Source organism: Chlorocebus sabaeus, chromosome X (assembly GCF_047675955.1).
Source record: "Chlorocebus sabaeus isolate Y175 chromosome X, mChlSab1.0.hap1, whole genome shotgun sequence".
In the NCBI taxonomy this organism is placed as follows: domain Eukaryota; kingdom Metazoa; phylum Chordata; class Mammalia; order Primates; family Cercopithecidae; genus Chlorocebus; species Chlorocebus sabaeus.
In genome coordinates, this window is record NC_132933.1 from 121,087,828 (window position 1) to 121,104,307 (window position 16,480).

The 16,480-nt window shown below is 35.6% G+C and overlaps 1 protein-coding gene across 2 annotated transcripts in view; it reads left to right on the forward strand.

Moving 5' to 3' along the window:
- DMD (dystrophin) overlaps nucleotides 1-16,480 on the forward strand; it is a 2,258,239-nt gene that overhangs the window by 1,627,902 nt on the left and 613,857 nt on the right. For both annotated transcript variants that reach the window (XM_037986581.2, XM_073013821.1), the window contains exon 52: nucleotides 16,217-16,334. In XM_037986581.2, coding sequence (XP_037842509.2) covers nucleotides 16,217-16,334 — 118 coding nt within the window. The remainder of the gene's footprint in view (nucleotides 1-16,216; nucleotides 16,335-16,480) is intronic.

Consider the following 16,480-nt stretch of genomic DNA (forward strand, 5'->3'; position numbering starts at 1 on the left):
TGTTCCTTGTGTGCAGTGGAGTTATTATATTCTCCTTAAATAAAAAGATGCATGAAGTTAAATTAGAAATGTTTTGCATGTTTTCATGACAGGACATTTAATCAAAGAGGAGATACAAGAGGCTTTTCTTGGGTTACTGCAATTTAATTTTCCATTTCTTTCTCAGAAAGGACATTGGATGCAGTTGTACGAGGTTAATATTTCTAACATGCCACTTTTATTGTGGCATTCTTTTGCTCTCAAACCTCTGATGATTTCCCACTGCCTTCAACATGATGTCCTTATTTGGTCATCTAGTGTTCTGAGCCTTCACATTCTGGCCCCAGCTTCCCTTCTCAACTTGATCACAGCCATCATAATTCTGCTAACTAACTACACAGCTGCCCTTCCCACTCTTTCTCAACCACTCTGCTGTATTCTGACTTCTACACTTCAGTTTTAAAGCCACTCCTTGTCCTGAAATTCCTTCTCCCATTAGGTCATTATTAATTGAGTTCATCCTGTAAGCTGCAGTTCATGTTGCTGTTCCTCTATGGCACCTTCCCTGAACCTGGTCCCATATAAAATCCCATCTCTCAGAATCCCATTAGCATAGAATATGTGGTCTGTAGACTATTACATTCGTAATTTACATATTGTCTTCTATTATTGGGTAACTGCATGTGCGAGCACGCATGGGCTGGCCTGAAGGTCATCTCCCCAACTGCATTGAAAGTTCATCACAAGTTCACTGATTTCACTAGAGAGTCTCTTTTATGTTATACATGAGATACCTTCCCTACTGTGATGTATTATGCATAGAATTATTTCAATAAATATTTTCTAGCTGTTTGATTGACCAATGCTTAATTACTTGTCAGCTCTAGCCTCTTGTATCTGGAATTTCTACAGTCTTTGGACAGTATCTTTACGATGCAAAATTAGGAGTATGTACTAGGCAAACTATTACAAATAATGCCCTCAAATAGTTATGTTTCACTATTCATGTCTTGTAATTTATCTTCTGCTTTGGTATTTTAGTACACTTATGATTCAGTTTGCTGTATAGGTTCCTCTGAATAGGGACAAGAGAGTTTGTCTTGATAAGTGGAAGTTAGAAGGATTCCAAAATGATATTATTCAAGATAGAACAAGAAATTAATACTGAAAAAATTGAGAAGTAATAATCCCCAAATATGCACATGCGTATCTTGTTTTATTGGGTTTCACTTTATTGCACTTTGTAGATATTTCGCTTTTTGTAAATTGAAGGTTTGTGGCAAGGCTGCATTGAGCAAGTCCATTGGCACAATTTTTCCAACAGCATGTGCTTGCTTTCTGTCTCTGTGTCACATTTTGGTAATTCGCTCAATATTTCAAACATTTTTATTATTACTATACTTGTTATGATCCGTGATCAGTGACCTTTGATGTTACTATTGTAATTGTTTTGAGGTGTCATGAACTGCACTCATATGAGATGGCAAACTTTGTGGGGTGCAGTGGCTCACACCTGTAATCCTAACACTTTGGGAGGCCAAGGCAGGAGGACTGTGTTAGCCCAGGAGTTTGAGACCAGTCTGGGAAACAAACTGAGACCCTGTCTTTAAAACATATATGTAGAAAAATTAACTGGGTGTGGTGGCACATGGCTGTAAGGAGCCCTGCCAGCTGCATGGGAGGCTGACACAGGAGGATCACTCGAGCCCAGGAGGTCAAGGTGGCATTGAGCCATGTTCACTCCACTGCCCTCCAGTCGGAATGACAGAGCAAGACCCTGTCTGGGAAAAAAAAAAAAAAAAAGACAACATTTTTTCAACTTTGATTTTACATTCAGAGAGTACATGTGTAGGTTTATTACCTGGATATATTACATGATGCTGAGGCTTGGAGTACAAATGATACTATCACCCAGGTACTGAGCGTAGTAACCAATAGTTAGTTTTTCAACCCTTGTTTCCCTTCCTCCCCACTCTGTTAGTCCTCAGTTTCTATTGTTGCCATCATTATGTCCATGAGGAACCAATGTTTAGCACCACATGAGAACATGTGGTATTAGGTATTCTGTTTCTGCATTAATTCACTTGGAATAATGGCTTCCAGCTGCATCCATGTTGCTGCAAAGGACATGATTTTGTTCCTTTTTACGGCTGCATAGTATTCCATGGTATATATGCACAGTATTTTCTTTCTCCAGTCTGCCATTGATGGGCACCTAGGTTGATTTCATACCTTTGCTATTGTGAATAGTGCTGAAATGAGGATGAGAATACATGTGTCTTTTTAGTAAAGCAATTCGTTTCCTTTGGGCTATATACCCAGTAATGGGATCACTAGGTTCAATGATAGTTGTGTTTTAAGTTCTTTGAGAAATCTCAAAACTGTTTTACAGTGGCTGAACTAATTTGCATTCCCATCAACAGTGTATCAGTTTGCTTCTTCTCCACAGCCTCAACAGCATCTGTCATTTTTTTGACTTTTTAATAATAGCCAGTATGAATGGTGTGAGATGGTATCTCATTGTGGTTTTGATTTGCATTTCTCTGATGATGAGTGATGTGGAGCATTTCTTCATATGTTTGTTGGCCATTGTATGTCTTCTTTTGAGAAGTGTCTGTTTATGTCTTTTGCCTCTTTTTTGATGGGGTTATTTGTTTTTTACTTGTTGAATTGTTTAAGTTCCCTATAGATTCTGAATATTAGACCTTTGTCAGATGCATAGTTTGCAAATATATTCTCTTATTCTGTAGACTGTCTGTTTACTCCGTTGACAGATTCTTTCACTGTGGAGAGCTCTTTAGTTTAATTAAGTTCCACTTGTCAATTTTTGGTTTTGTTATAATTGCTTTTGAGGACTTAGTTATAAATTTTTTCCCAACTCTGATATCCAGAATGGTGTTTCCTAGGCTTTCTTATAGGATTCTTATAATTTGAGATCTAATATTTAAACCTTTATTTCATCTTGAGTTAATTTTTGTATATGGTGTAAGGAGGGGATCCAGTTGCATTCTTTTGCCTATGGCTAACCAACTATCCCAGCATCATGTCTTGAATAGAGAGTCCTTTTCCCATTACTTATTTTCATAAGATGGCAAACTTAATCAATCAATGTTTTGTGTGTTCTGGCTACTCCATTGATCAGTCATTCCTTCATCTCTCTTCCTCCCCTTGGGCCTCCCTATTCCCTGAGATACAACAATATTGAAATTATGCCAATTAGTAACCCTACAATGTCCTCCAAGTGTTCAAGGGGAAAAAAAAGAGTAACATGTTTGTCACTTTAAATCAAAAGTCAGAAATGATTAAGATTGGTAAGGAAGACATGTCAAAAGCCAAGATAGGCTGAAAGCTAGACCTCTTGTGCCAGTTGACCAAGTTGTGAATGCAAAGGAAATGTTCTTGAAGAAAATTAAAAGTGCTACTCTGTTGAACACAGGAATGTTACTGTTAATATGGAGAATGTCTTAGTAGTCTGGATAGAAGATCAAAACAGCCACACCATTATCTTAAGCATTATCACTAATTCTCTGCAATTCTATGAATGCTGAGAGAGGTGAGGAAGCTGCAGCAGAAAAGTTGGAAGATAGCAGAAGTATGTTCATGGGACTTGAGGAATAAGCCCTCTCTATAACATAAAAGTGCATAGTAGAGCAACAAGTGATGGAGAAGTTGCAGCAAACTATCCAGAAGATCAGGCTAACATTGTTACTAATAAAGGTGACAATACTAAAAAACAGATTTTCAACATAGACGAAACAGTTTTCAATTGGAAAAGGATGCTATCCAGGACTTTCATAGCTAGAGAGAAGTCAATGCCTGGCTTCAAAAGTTCAAAGGACAGGCTGACTCTCTTGTGAGGGGCTAACACAACTGGTGACTTTCAGTTGAAGCCAATGCTCATTTACCATTCCAAAAATCCAAGGGCCCTTAAGATTATGCTAGATCTAGTCTGCCTATGCTCTATAAATCAAACAACAAAGCCTAGATGACTGCACATCTCTTTACAGCATGGTTTGATGAATATTTTAAGCCCTCTGTTGAGACCTGCTTCTCAAAAAAAAGAGATGTCTTTCAAAATATAACTGCTCTTTGACAGTGTCCCTCGTCACCCAAGAGCCCTGAGGAATATGTCCAAAGAGATTGATTTTATTTTCATGGCTGCTAACACAACATCCATTCTGCAGTCCTTGGATCAAGAAGTCACTTCAACTTTCAAGTCTTGTTATTTAAATCATACATTTCATAAAGATATAGCTGCTATATGTGGTGAGTCCACTGATGGATCTGGATAAAGTAAACTGAAAACGGAAAGTCCTCACCGTTCCAGATGCCATTCTAGATGCCATTAAGAAAATTCGTGATTGAGGAGAGGAGGTCAAAATATCAACATTATAAGGAGTTTGGAAGTAGTTGATTCCAACCCTTATCAATGACTGTGAGGGTCCAAGACTTCAGAAGAAGAAGTCACTGCAGGTGTGGTAGAAATAGCATGAGAACCAGAATGAGAAGTGGAGCCAGAAGGTGTGATTGAATAACTGTAATCTCAAGGTAAAACTTCAATGGATTCAGAGTTGCTTTTTATGGATGAGCAAAGATTGTGGTTTCATGAGATGCACTCTACTCTTGGTGATGATACTATGAACATTGTTGAAATGACAACAAAGGATTTAGAATATTCCATAAACTTAGTTGATAAACTAGAATCAGTGTTTGAGAAGATCGACTCAAATTTTGAAAGAAGTTCTACTGTGAGTAAAATGCTATCAAACAACATCACGTGCTACAAAGAAATCATTGGCTATAAAGAAGAGCCAATCGATGGAGCAAACTTCAGTGTTGTCTTATTTTAAGAAATTGCTACAGCCACCCCAACATTCAGCAACCGCCACCCTGATCAATCAGCAGGCATCCTCATTGAGGCAAGAACCTGTACCAGCAAAAAGATTATGACTCCCTGAAGGCTCAGATGATCGTTAGCGGTTTTTTGTTGTTGTTGTTGTTGTTGTTTTGTTTTTTTGTTTTTTTTAGAAGTAATGTATTTTTAAATTAAGATATGTACATTTTTTAGATACAATGCTATTGCACACTTGATAGATGACAACAGAGTGTAAACATAACATTTAATGCACTGGGGAACCAAAGATATTCGTGTGCCTCACTTTATTGTGATATTTACTTTGTTGCAGCAGTCTGGAACCAGACCCACAATATTTTGAAGGCAGTCCTGTATATTGTTTCATGTCTCTCTTTCTTCTAAAATGTATGTAGGAGAAAAATTGTATCACTTATGTTATTGGGCCATAATATCAAAAGCCTGTGAATCTGATGCACATGATAACAACTGGTCTTAAACCTGTCTTGATTTTCTTTTGTTAATATGCCAAATTTATAGAACAATAGAGTTTCAAGAAATGTGAACAATGTAGAATAACTAATAGATCTGATGTTGAATAGCTAAAATTATCAGTGCCCTTTATATCAGTTTAGAAATGAATTTGCAAATCATTACCAACAAATTATAGCGTAAAGTTCTTTTTTCTTCTTGACTTTGAAATTGTATTTCAAGATCAGCAATTTAGACCACATTATTTACTTACTGGCTTGTGAAAGTTAAAGGCATTTTCATTTTTGGATGTTAAGGGTTTTATTAAATGACAAGTAAATCAATCCCGTAAGTTTCATGTGGTATAATAGCTTGGAAAGGCTCATCTTAATCTTTTTTTCAACAAAGGGAAATAATTTATTTTAAAAATGACACAGTATTAGTAGATTAATATTATACCATTTCAAGGAAGTCACCAAATTTGGTAGGCTTAAGAGGTTTTTTTTTTTTTTTTTTTTTTTTTGCGATTGCAATGCTCTTTTTTATTTTATTTATTTTATATTTATTTATTTATTTTCATTTTACTTTAAGTTCTGGGATACATGTGCAGAACATGCAGGTTTGTTACATAGGTATACATGTATCATGGTGGTTTGCTTACTCATCAACCCAACATCCAGGTTTTAAGCCCCCAGTGCATTAGGTATTTGTCTTAATCCTCTCCCTCCCCTTGTCCCCAACCCCTCAACAGGCCCTGGTGTGTGATGTTCCCCTCCCTATGTCCATGTGTTCTCACTGTTCAACTCCCACTTATGAGTGAGAACATGCAGTGTTAGGCTTAAGAGTTTTTTTAACTCCCCAAAATATCAACAAATTGAAATGTTACTACAAAGAAATAGAGAAATAAATTTCACAGACTGTCTTATTGTTTTTTAAGTTTGAATAGCTAATAGTGATTTCTTAAACAGCTATCTTTTTTTTAGTTTTAAAGTTAGCCAAATAATCGGTGATTTTTATAATACAGATAAACACTGCTTAGAAAAGGAATATGTGTTCTAGCAATTTCCACACATTTCTGATTCTAATTGTTTCTTTTTGTTTTATGTTTATATTTTTAAGTTTTGTGAGTATATAGCAGGTGTATATATTTATTTGGTACATGAGATGTTTTGATACAGGCATGCAATGTGTAGTGAGCACATCATGGACAATGGGGTATTCAACCCCTCGACCATTTATTCTTTATGTTCCAAACAATACAATTATACTCTTTTAGTTATTTTAAAATGTACAATTAAATCATTATTGACTATAGTCTCCCCATTGTACTGTCAAATACTAGTCCTTACTCATTCTTTCTAACTAATTTTTTGTACCCATTAACTATCCCCACCCCACTTCCACCTCCCCACCACCCTTCCCATCCTCTGGTAACCATCCTTCTACTCTGTATGTCCATGAGTTCAATTGTTTTCCATTTTAAATCCTACAAATAAGTGAGAACATGCAGCGTTTGTCTTTCTGTGTCTAATTTATTTCACTTGACATAATGACCTCCAACGATATTGTTGCAGATGACAGAATCTCGTTCTTTTTGTGGCTGAGTAGTACTCCATTGTGCACAGCTACCACATTTTATTTGTCTGTTCATCTACTGATGGACACTTAGGTTGCTTCTAAATTTTGGCTATTGTGAATAATGCTGCAATAAACATGGGAGTGCAGATAGCTCTTCAATATACTGATTTATTTTCTTTTGGGTATATACCCAACAATGGGATTGCTATATTATATGGTAGCTCTATTTTTAGTTTTTTGAGGAACCTCCAAACTGTTCTCCATAGTGGTTGTACTAATTTACATTTCCACCAACAGTATACAAGGGTTCCTTTCTCTTCACAACCTTGTCAGCATTGGTTATTGCCTGTCTTTTGGATATAAGCCATTTTAACGAGGGTGAGATAATACGTCATTGTAATTTTGATTTTCATTTCTCTGGTTATCAATAATTCAATGATGTTGAGCACCTTTTCATATGCTTGTTTGACATTTGTATGTATTCTTGATCTGTCCCGAGTCTCTAATTACTTGTTTCTTGTACCGCTGTTTCCCTTTATTGTAGTCAGCGATTTGGTCAATCAACACTTTTTACTTATGGGTATCTGTTAACTATATTTCTAGGAATGGACCAAGAATTGAGAAATGTATCCCAACGAGAAAGAACAAGACATATGGAGGTGCAGGATTACTAAAAGCTTTGCTCCTATAGCCTTAGTTTTTTTCTGCAAGTTTGCTGCTTCCCAGTTGTCCTACAAGGATAAAATTCAAAACCTCAAACTGATTTTTAAAAAGCCAACTGTATACTGCTTCCACTATGTCTACCTAAGGTTATTTGCCATTATTTGTAAAGAATTCTAGACTCTAGTCAACCCATTTGAGGCTTTAGTTTATGTCCATGCCTTTGTTCATGTCTGTCTTTCCCTTATAATGTTCTTCTCATTCTCTAGCCAAATCTTCCAAAGTTCAGCTGTAGTGTTGTACTTCATATGAAGTCTTTGCTGAGAATTCCCATATGTGGTCATTTCCTTCGCTGATTTGTTTCAATAGTTGTTGTCATTATTATTATTATTATTTTTATACTGTTGCTGGATACTTTCTCAGATCCAATCTCTAACGTGTTGTTCTACCCTAGGAGGCTGACGAATATGGCAGCAGCATTGGGCTTGCTTCTCTATTGGCTTGGTCCTTCTGTTGGAAGGCATCAGCAGATCAATGGATGAGAGGAGAGTGAGTCGAGGGATGGCTAGGTTCCTTTACTCACAGCCCCAGCTCCTGTTAAGAGGTCCTCTCCCTGCAGCTACTTCTCAGATTCTACTAACGAGACCCTCCCCTTAGCCTTTCAGGCCTTGAGGAGGAAAGCCTCCTCATCCCAGTTTGAATGAACTATTTATTGCAAGAACCATGACTAATTCAGAATATAATCTGTCCTTGAATAAAATAATTTCCCATTTTGTATTCTCATTTCATATCCCTGTCCCTTTATTCATCCCTATATTGTATCGTACTATCATATAGCTACTTTGTATTATACTATGACATAAGTACCTTGTAAGTATAACATGCTATATTATAGTTCTTAAGTGTGTGGGCTTTGCGGCCAACTTACCTATGTTAGAAGTTCTGCCACATATTAACATGTGATCCTAGACAAATTGTTTAACTTCTTTTCCATTCATTTTCTTTACTGGTAAAATAGGGACAATATTAGTACCCACCTCACAGAGTATTATGATAATTACATTGACTAATAGTTTTTATTTAAAACATTTTTGTTCTTACTATGAAATGGGAAATGTTCTAAACACCTTACAAATATTAACTCTATTAATTCTCATAATGAATCTGAGAGGTAGAGACTCAGTATCTCCATTTCACAGTGCTGGAAATGATACAGACAGCATTTAAGTAACATAGTGAAAATAGTAAACCTAATAGGTGGCAGCCAGTATGCAAATTCAGAAAGCCTGACTCCAGAGTTCATTATTTTAACCAGTATGCTGTGATACTGTGACTCTTTTGGCATATGGTATGCGCTCAATAAACAACTATTGTTGTTGTTATTGGTATTACTTCCCATTGTATTATTACACAAAAAATAATTGTTTATCAGTATTTTTTTGCTAGATTATAAGTTCCTTGAAAAAAGAAGACAAGTTTTATTTGTGTGTACTAGCTGAGTGCTTGGCAAATAGTTGCAGTTTAGTAAATGTTTCTAAAACAAATTATCAGTTGTTTCTTGCATATTTCCTAAGTCCGTCCTAGCCTTGGAAACAACTAATACTTAGCTAAACCTAGAGATGTCATTTGAGATTTCAGCAGCCGTCATTGTTGCTGAAGCCACAGGATCTCCTTTTTATCTCCAATTTCTTCCTCAGATGATTCACCACTTACACTTTGTAATTTCCCTACTTCATTTTTCCTATAGTGACTTTTGTTCTCCAATAACCATTGATAGTGATGACAGTCCTACCTTGGAACCACTTCTAACTGTCCTGTTCTGCTTTCCCTGAGGCCAGATTTCCCCCTAAATACATTTTTTAGCTTCGTAACTGCTACTTCCAGAAATTTGAAATGCATTTTCAGGAATTAAGCAAGATGAATTTGATTGACATCATTTAATTTGTGTTTAAATGTGTTCTTCCCATCAACAATTAACCAGTGCTTCAGCCAAGATACATAACTTTTATTCTCCACTAACCTTAGGGTTGAAGTCACAATCAGGTATGTAATTTGTGGAGCCCAGTGAAAAATGAAAACACAGGACCCTTGGTTAAAAAAATTATTAAGAATTTCAGGATGGCAACAGTAGAGCATGAAACTAAGTATGAATCCCTTCTAATGCAGATCTTTGTGTAACTAACTGCACAAGTTATACGTTCAAGAATCTGGTCCTGGTTGAGGTCTCTGTCTACCCAGGGCACTTCTCACTCAGAGAGGTGGAATAATCTTAACTTTCTGTCTTCCATCACCTGGAAACTTGCCCCAAAGTTCGTTTTGCCATGTCTTTCAGCAAACCTAGTTGTTGTTATCTGTAAAGGATTCCTGGTGGCTTGCTTTAGTTTCCTACAGTTCTTGAGCTACATGTGTTGAATGGAACTCCACCATTACCATGTAACACGTCTGAATACTCTTATTTTCCTCCAGTTAAATTCTGCGCTCCTTGGAAATAATGGTCATGCACCTGCCTTAGTGATTTCTAAATAGAGGTAGTATGTAAAAATACATATTTACTTGAATTGCATCTTAAGAGGCCAGCCCGTGGGAGGCGTGAAGAAACCTATGTTACTAATTAATATTCAATAATTGACAGTTACACATTCAGATAGTAGTGTCATGGAACCATCATGTTACATGGACCTGAAGAGTTGATGAGAGGTTTAGGGTCTAGGAGGACAAAAGTGAGGGTATTAGTCAAGACCTGAGGTTATATGTACCCAGACAGGATAAAATGGGACAATATTTTATTAGTGGAAATATCTGTGTGAAAGAAAATAAGGAGGAAGTCAGGGAAGGTGCGAGACGTTAGATGAAGATGCAATTCTGACCCTGCAAGGAAAAGAGAGGGAGAGAAGGCTAGGTGGAAGCATCCCAGTGTGCGGTCTAGTGGAAGGAAATTTTGGCAAAGCTGTTGGGAAGTCATTGAGGCAGAGCCAGGCAAAGGAGTCCCATGTCTCCCAAGGAAGGCCCTCTGCCTTAGTATTCCCACCACACCCAATCATTGGTGAGGAGCACTCTGTGAGAAGCTTGGCTTTGGTGCAATGCAATCATGGATTTCAAAATGCAGTAACAGGAGTCCTCAGTCAGTTAAGACCCAATAATAGAAGGCCTGCATATTCTCATGGTGGCCACTTGGGTATGAGGAGCAGTGGTGTTTAAAACTATTTTGTATAATTTAAATAAAGAAAAGCTGAGGACTACTTAAGCTTGATTCCTTCAGAAGACTGTCTTTGGCCTTTATATTTCATGTGATATCTCTGCCATGTGCTCTGATAACTCTCCGTGTTTCCCCTACCATAATACCTCAGGTTATTGCAACTGCTTTTTCATTGCCTGTCATCACTCCTAGTTTGTTTTCTCTTTCAGAACAGGAATTATTTTCTCCTTTACTGCTACAGCCCCTGCACCTAGCTCAATGAGTGACACAACTGAAGCACTTAAAAAATTGCTGTAACTCAAATTTGGGGGATATTCTACAAAATACCTGGCCTCTATTGGTCAAAACTATCACTGTTACAAAGTTCAAAGAAAGGCAAATAACTATTTCAACTTAAAAGAGACTAAGGAGATACGACAACTAAAAGCATGAGCCTGGACCAGACAAGGAAATAAAAATATAACTATAAAGCTCATTAATGGGTTAATTGTCATACTCTGAATATAGAATATGGAAAAGATTATGGTACTAAAGCCATGCTAAATTTCCTGACTTTGAAACTGAGCTAAGGTTATTTAAGAGAATGTCTTTGCTATTAAGAAATAAAACCTAAAGTATTTAAGGGTAAAGGGGTATGATATCTGCAAATTATTCTCAAATGATTCAGAAAAAATATATATATATAAAATATTACATAATACAGTTATATATCTGCACACACAGAGATAATGATAAAATGATAAATGATTTAAAATAATGTGGCAAAATGTTAACAAATGGTGAATCTGGGTAAGGGGTACATGGGAGTTCTTTATCTTGCAAATATTCTGCAGGCTTGAAATTATGTAAAAATAAAATGTATCTTATAAAGTATTTATGCAGTGAATAAAGAACAAAAAAAGGATAACTGCAGTTAGAAGATGTTTATGAAGTTGGTTATGAAGATTCTTAAGAAGTTACCAATGGAGGTACTGGTAGAACATTCAAAAAAGTAGTAGGGAAGGTTGGCCAAGTAGGAAAATATCAATATCCAAGCCAGTATAAAATGGAAATGAGAAGTGAGGAAGTAAGTGGAAGACAATAAGGATGGTTTTCGATTTGGCCACTCTATTTGGAGAGGCATCCAAATGCAAGAATAGAAGCCAGAAGAAGATGCTCAGTGAGATGGTTGAAAGCTAGACAGATTACTAGCATCCCCACCAGTAAAACCCTTTCAGTAACTAGAAGGGCTGCAATTTAGTACTTCCCTGACTTCTATGCTTATATTTTCTTCAATACATAAAATGGTTCCATAAACTCTTTTACCTTCTGAATTCTTAATATTAATTTTTTGAAGTTGTAAATAAAGTAGCATCAGTTCTACATTGTTACATTTCAGCTTAATTCATATTTATTTACTGAAAATGGGAACATTTGAAAAATCATGGGCATTTATGCTATGTAGATTGATTTTTATAGAAAAATATAAAAATATGACAAGTTTGATTTTTAAAGTCTTTTCTTAGACATATAAGTACTAAATATTCAACTCAACATAGATTTGTTTTGTTTTGTTTTGTTTTGTTTTTTGAGATGGAGTCTCACTCTGTAGCCTAGGCTGGAGGGCAGTGGCACGATCTCTGCTCACTGCGAGCTCCGCCTCCCGGGCTCACGCCATTCTCCTGCCTCAGCCTCCCAAGCAGCTGGGACCACAGGTGCCTGCCACCACGCCTGCCTAATTTTTTGTATTTTTAGTAGAGATGGGGTTTCACCATGTTAGCCAGGATGGTCTCGATCTCCTGACCTCGTGATCTGCCCGACTCAGCCTCCCAAAGTGCTGGGATTACAGGCGTGAGCCACCATGCCCAGCAACGTATAGAGTTTTTATTTGAGTATTATTTAGGTGGAATTCCATTTTAATAAATACAATAACAAATTATAATTTTGTCTAAAAGCCTAAAATGCCCTAGTTATAATATGTATGGTTTCACTGTTTAACTTCCTATTTCATAGGGTTGCTATTTATAACCACTTCACTCAACTCTGGGGGGATTAAAGATTAAAGACTTCTGATTCACTTTGTATTTGAAGAATTTTTTTTTCCTCCATCTTTGCTCAGCTAGTGGAATCCATGATGAATTCTCATCTCCAAGGGGTAAGCTGTTTTTAGTAAAGCCCAGTAGCTGACTTATGACTCCTTAGAAATAGCGTTGATTCCTTCCTTCTCCTGTGTTTTGTCTCTTCTAGAATGATAGAATCCATGTAGACACAATCAATTATCATGCTTAGGTACTGGTAAGCATGTAAAGATTTTAGTTTTGTTCACTTAAGTTATTTGTGTAGCAACTATCTGGGATCATATCAGAGAAATAAATAAGCACAATTAGCATTCTACTTGTTTGTTATGACTAAAGCTAGGTTGAGGAAACAGAAAAGAACCAGAGGTCATATGAGGATGAAGATAATACTAGGAACAGCATGTTTGGGAGAGTAACATCTGCTAGGGGTAGCAGATTGTGGGTAGAGAATAGAATTTGGTAGATGGATATTTTGGAGGCAAGTAGTTTGAGTAATGATTAGATCTAAGGTGTTTTCTCATCTGTGTGTGGCTGGAAGGAATAGAGATGAAGGTGAGTTTATTTGAGAAGTTCTGGAATTATAAAACTAAGTTGTGAAGTCAAAGAAATTATAGTAGCAAGTAAATAGAATACACTAAAAAGGAAACCAAATGAAAAATAATCATTACTCTCACTATATGTTTGTGTTCTTATTAGCAAGAAATTATTTTAACCTCTGTTTTTATAGTGTCTTAATGAAAAAATACTGAAGTGAAGTGTAGCCATATTAAATCCCTCTTTTTATTTCTAGAAAGGGAATCAAAGGAGAAAATTCCCATTCTGCTATACTAAAAGACCACTAAGTAAAGAGCCTATTAGTGTATGATAAATCCCATAGCAATATACGTTATTATTTTACAGCTTCTTTGTTGAAATGAATGTTTGTATGTGTTGACCAAAGAGTGGGATAAAAAGTTGAAATTTTGTTTTGAAATATTTTAGAAATGCATAGTTGTATTGCAGTTGTGAATCTCCTTAGATTTTTAAGGAGGCTGCTTCAAAGGATGTCATTAATAATCTTTTCAGGTGCTTACAAAGCATGTGTCTGTCAGCAGAATTAGAGAATCACCCAACTAGAGAACAGGTTTCACAATACCCTGAGTCCTATTTTGTTCATTAGAGAGGAAAATGTCTTGTTTTGAGTCTAAGTTGACATGCTTGCTAATTTCAGCAATAAAAGTTGTTCATTATGGTCAGGTTTAATTTAGAGCCTGGTAAGGTTCAGATTAAAGTTGATCAAGTTACTTTTACAACACATTTCTTAAATGAACTTTGAAATCTTAAAAGAAGGTAAAAAAGTATAGCAAACATTGAGTAATGTATCTAAAACTGAGAAGCAAAAATATCTGGTTATTTGAGGGTGAATTAATATCAAATCAAAGAACAACAACCCAATAAAGATCACCGTGTTATATAAAAATTTCCAAGTATCAAAAAACACAATTTTTCATTTAAGATATACACTATACTGAATATATTTGTCCACTGCCACATGCATAGTGCCTAGAATAGTACCTAGTGCTTAAAAATATTTATTAAAATGAATGGATGAGTAAATGAATTAATGTATTTTGCCAGCTCTGTGTATTTAAAGTTCTTTGTTAACTTTGAAGTGAAAATTTGACTTCATCTGAGGTTTCTGGGTAAGTCCATTTTAAAAATTCTATTGAACATATTCAAACATTTTAAGGTAGGCAATTCCAAAGCAACCTTTCAGCTTCCCATGTCACAGATGACCACAGTTTCACATTCTAACACTGGAAAACATCTTATTTCATAAAATCTATCTGCTACTATATGGTTCCCACTTTAAAATTTGTTCAGTACTCTCCAACTGACTTATGCCACTTACTTCAATAGCTGTCTTTGGCAGTTTGTTCCATATTTCAAACACTCTTTTGTATAAAGAAACCATAAAAGTTAGAAACCTGAAAATTGGATTTTTCTTCTGAGCAATCACAGCTTACAAATGTGGAAAATTTGTTAAAAGTTAGCCCCTCCAATTTTTCAATACAGAGAGGAGAAAGTGCCTGGAGTAGATGTACAATGTTTGGATAAGTTTGTTGCATTATTTTACTATTACCAAAAGCAATTGAGTTTAAATCACAAAGCCTGTCTCCCTACCTCTTTACAAAAGAAACACTACGTAATGATCAAAATTTGGCCTTTCCAAAACCAAAAATGATTAGAAAATCAGCAGGAGTCAAAGAACAGAGTAAATAACTAAGTTTCATATAAGTTTCAGATGCATTACTATCTACCACTTTCATCTCTTCATCTTCATTGGCTTCATGTGGTAGAACATCATATTTAAAATTATACAAACTTGCTGGCTTGTTTACTAGCGTGGTTGTTACAAGAAAAAAATAAGAAAATGTAGATAAAACATCTGTCACATATTGCTTACAAACTAACAGTAAATATTACTTTTATTTTCCCCAATTAAAATAAAATTTATTGAGTTTTAGAACCAGAGTTAGTCAGATGCCTTTTTTTCGTCAATTTCCTCATAACTATATCTGCGATTTTGGTCCTTAAATCCAGAGAGACTAAGATGACAGAGACAATAGACACTGAAGAAAGGGAAGAATATCTTAATGATTTACATTACTACCTATAAATTAAAAATTATTGACTTTGTTATATTTGTATTTTTATTTAAAATAGTGCTATATTAAAGTCATTTATAATACAGGGAAATAGGAATACTAACCTCTAATCTGATGCTCTCCAAACCTGCCTAAATCATAAAAGTTAATTAGATAATTTATTTAAAATGCAAGATTTGCAGCCCTTTCCACTACATATTCATTAGTTCTGGGGTGAGGCAAAAAGGTTGGTGATTCTTATGGACAGGCAGCTTAGGAGAAAAGCTGATTTAGCTCATCTACTTCACCTTTTCGTTTGACAGGTGAGGAATCTCAGGGTACAGTGAAGTTAAATAAGTAATATCTCTTAAATTGGTTCTGTGCTTTTTCTGTTTTTAAAATAAATATACCTTAATTTTGACATCACACAGAATGATATTATAAGTATAAATAGCTATCTATCTTTTAAATACATTGTCGTAATTCAGAATAACATTTCTTACTCAAGGCACTCTTACAGTGGTTTAAGTAATCCGAGGTACTCTGGAATGACTCCATTTGAGCCTTTAAATAAGAAGAAAATCTATAATCAAGATTTTCATTTGAAATATTTTTGATATCTAAGAATGAAACATATTTCCTGTTAAATTGTTTTCTATAAACCCTTACACGGTGACATCTTTTTTATTTCTAAAAGTGTTTTGGCTGGTCTTACAACTGTACTTTACTTTGTATTATGTAAAAGGAATACACAACACTGAAGAACCCCGATACTAAGCGGTATTTGTTCTTACAGGCAACAGTGCAGGATTTGGAACAGAGGCGCCCCCAGTTGGAAGAACTCATTACTGCTGCCCAAAATTTGAAAAACAAGACCAGCAATCAAGAGGCTAGAACGATCATTACGGATCGAAGTAAGTTTTCTAACAAGCATGGGACACTCAAAGCAAGATGCATGCCAAGTTTCAATAACAACTTAAGTTCATATACTCCCCTCACATTTATAAACATAATGTGAAATAATTGTAAATGATAACAATTGTGCTGAGATTTTCAGTCC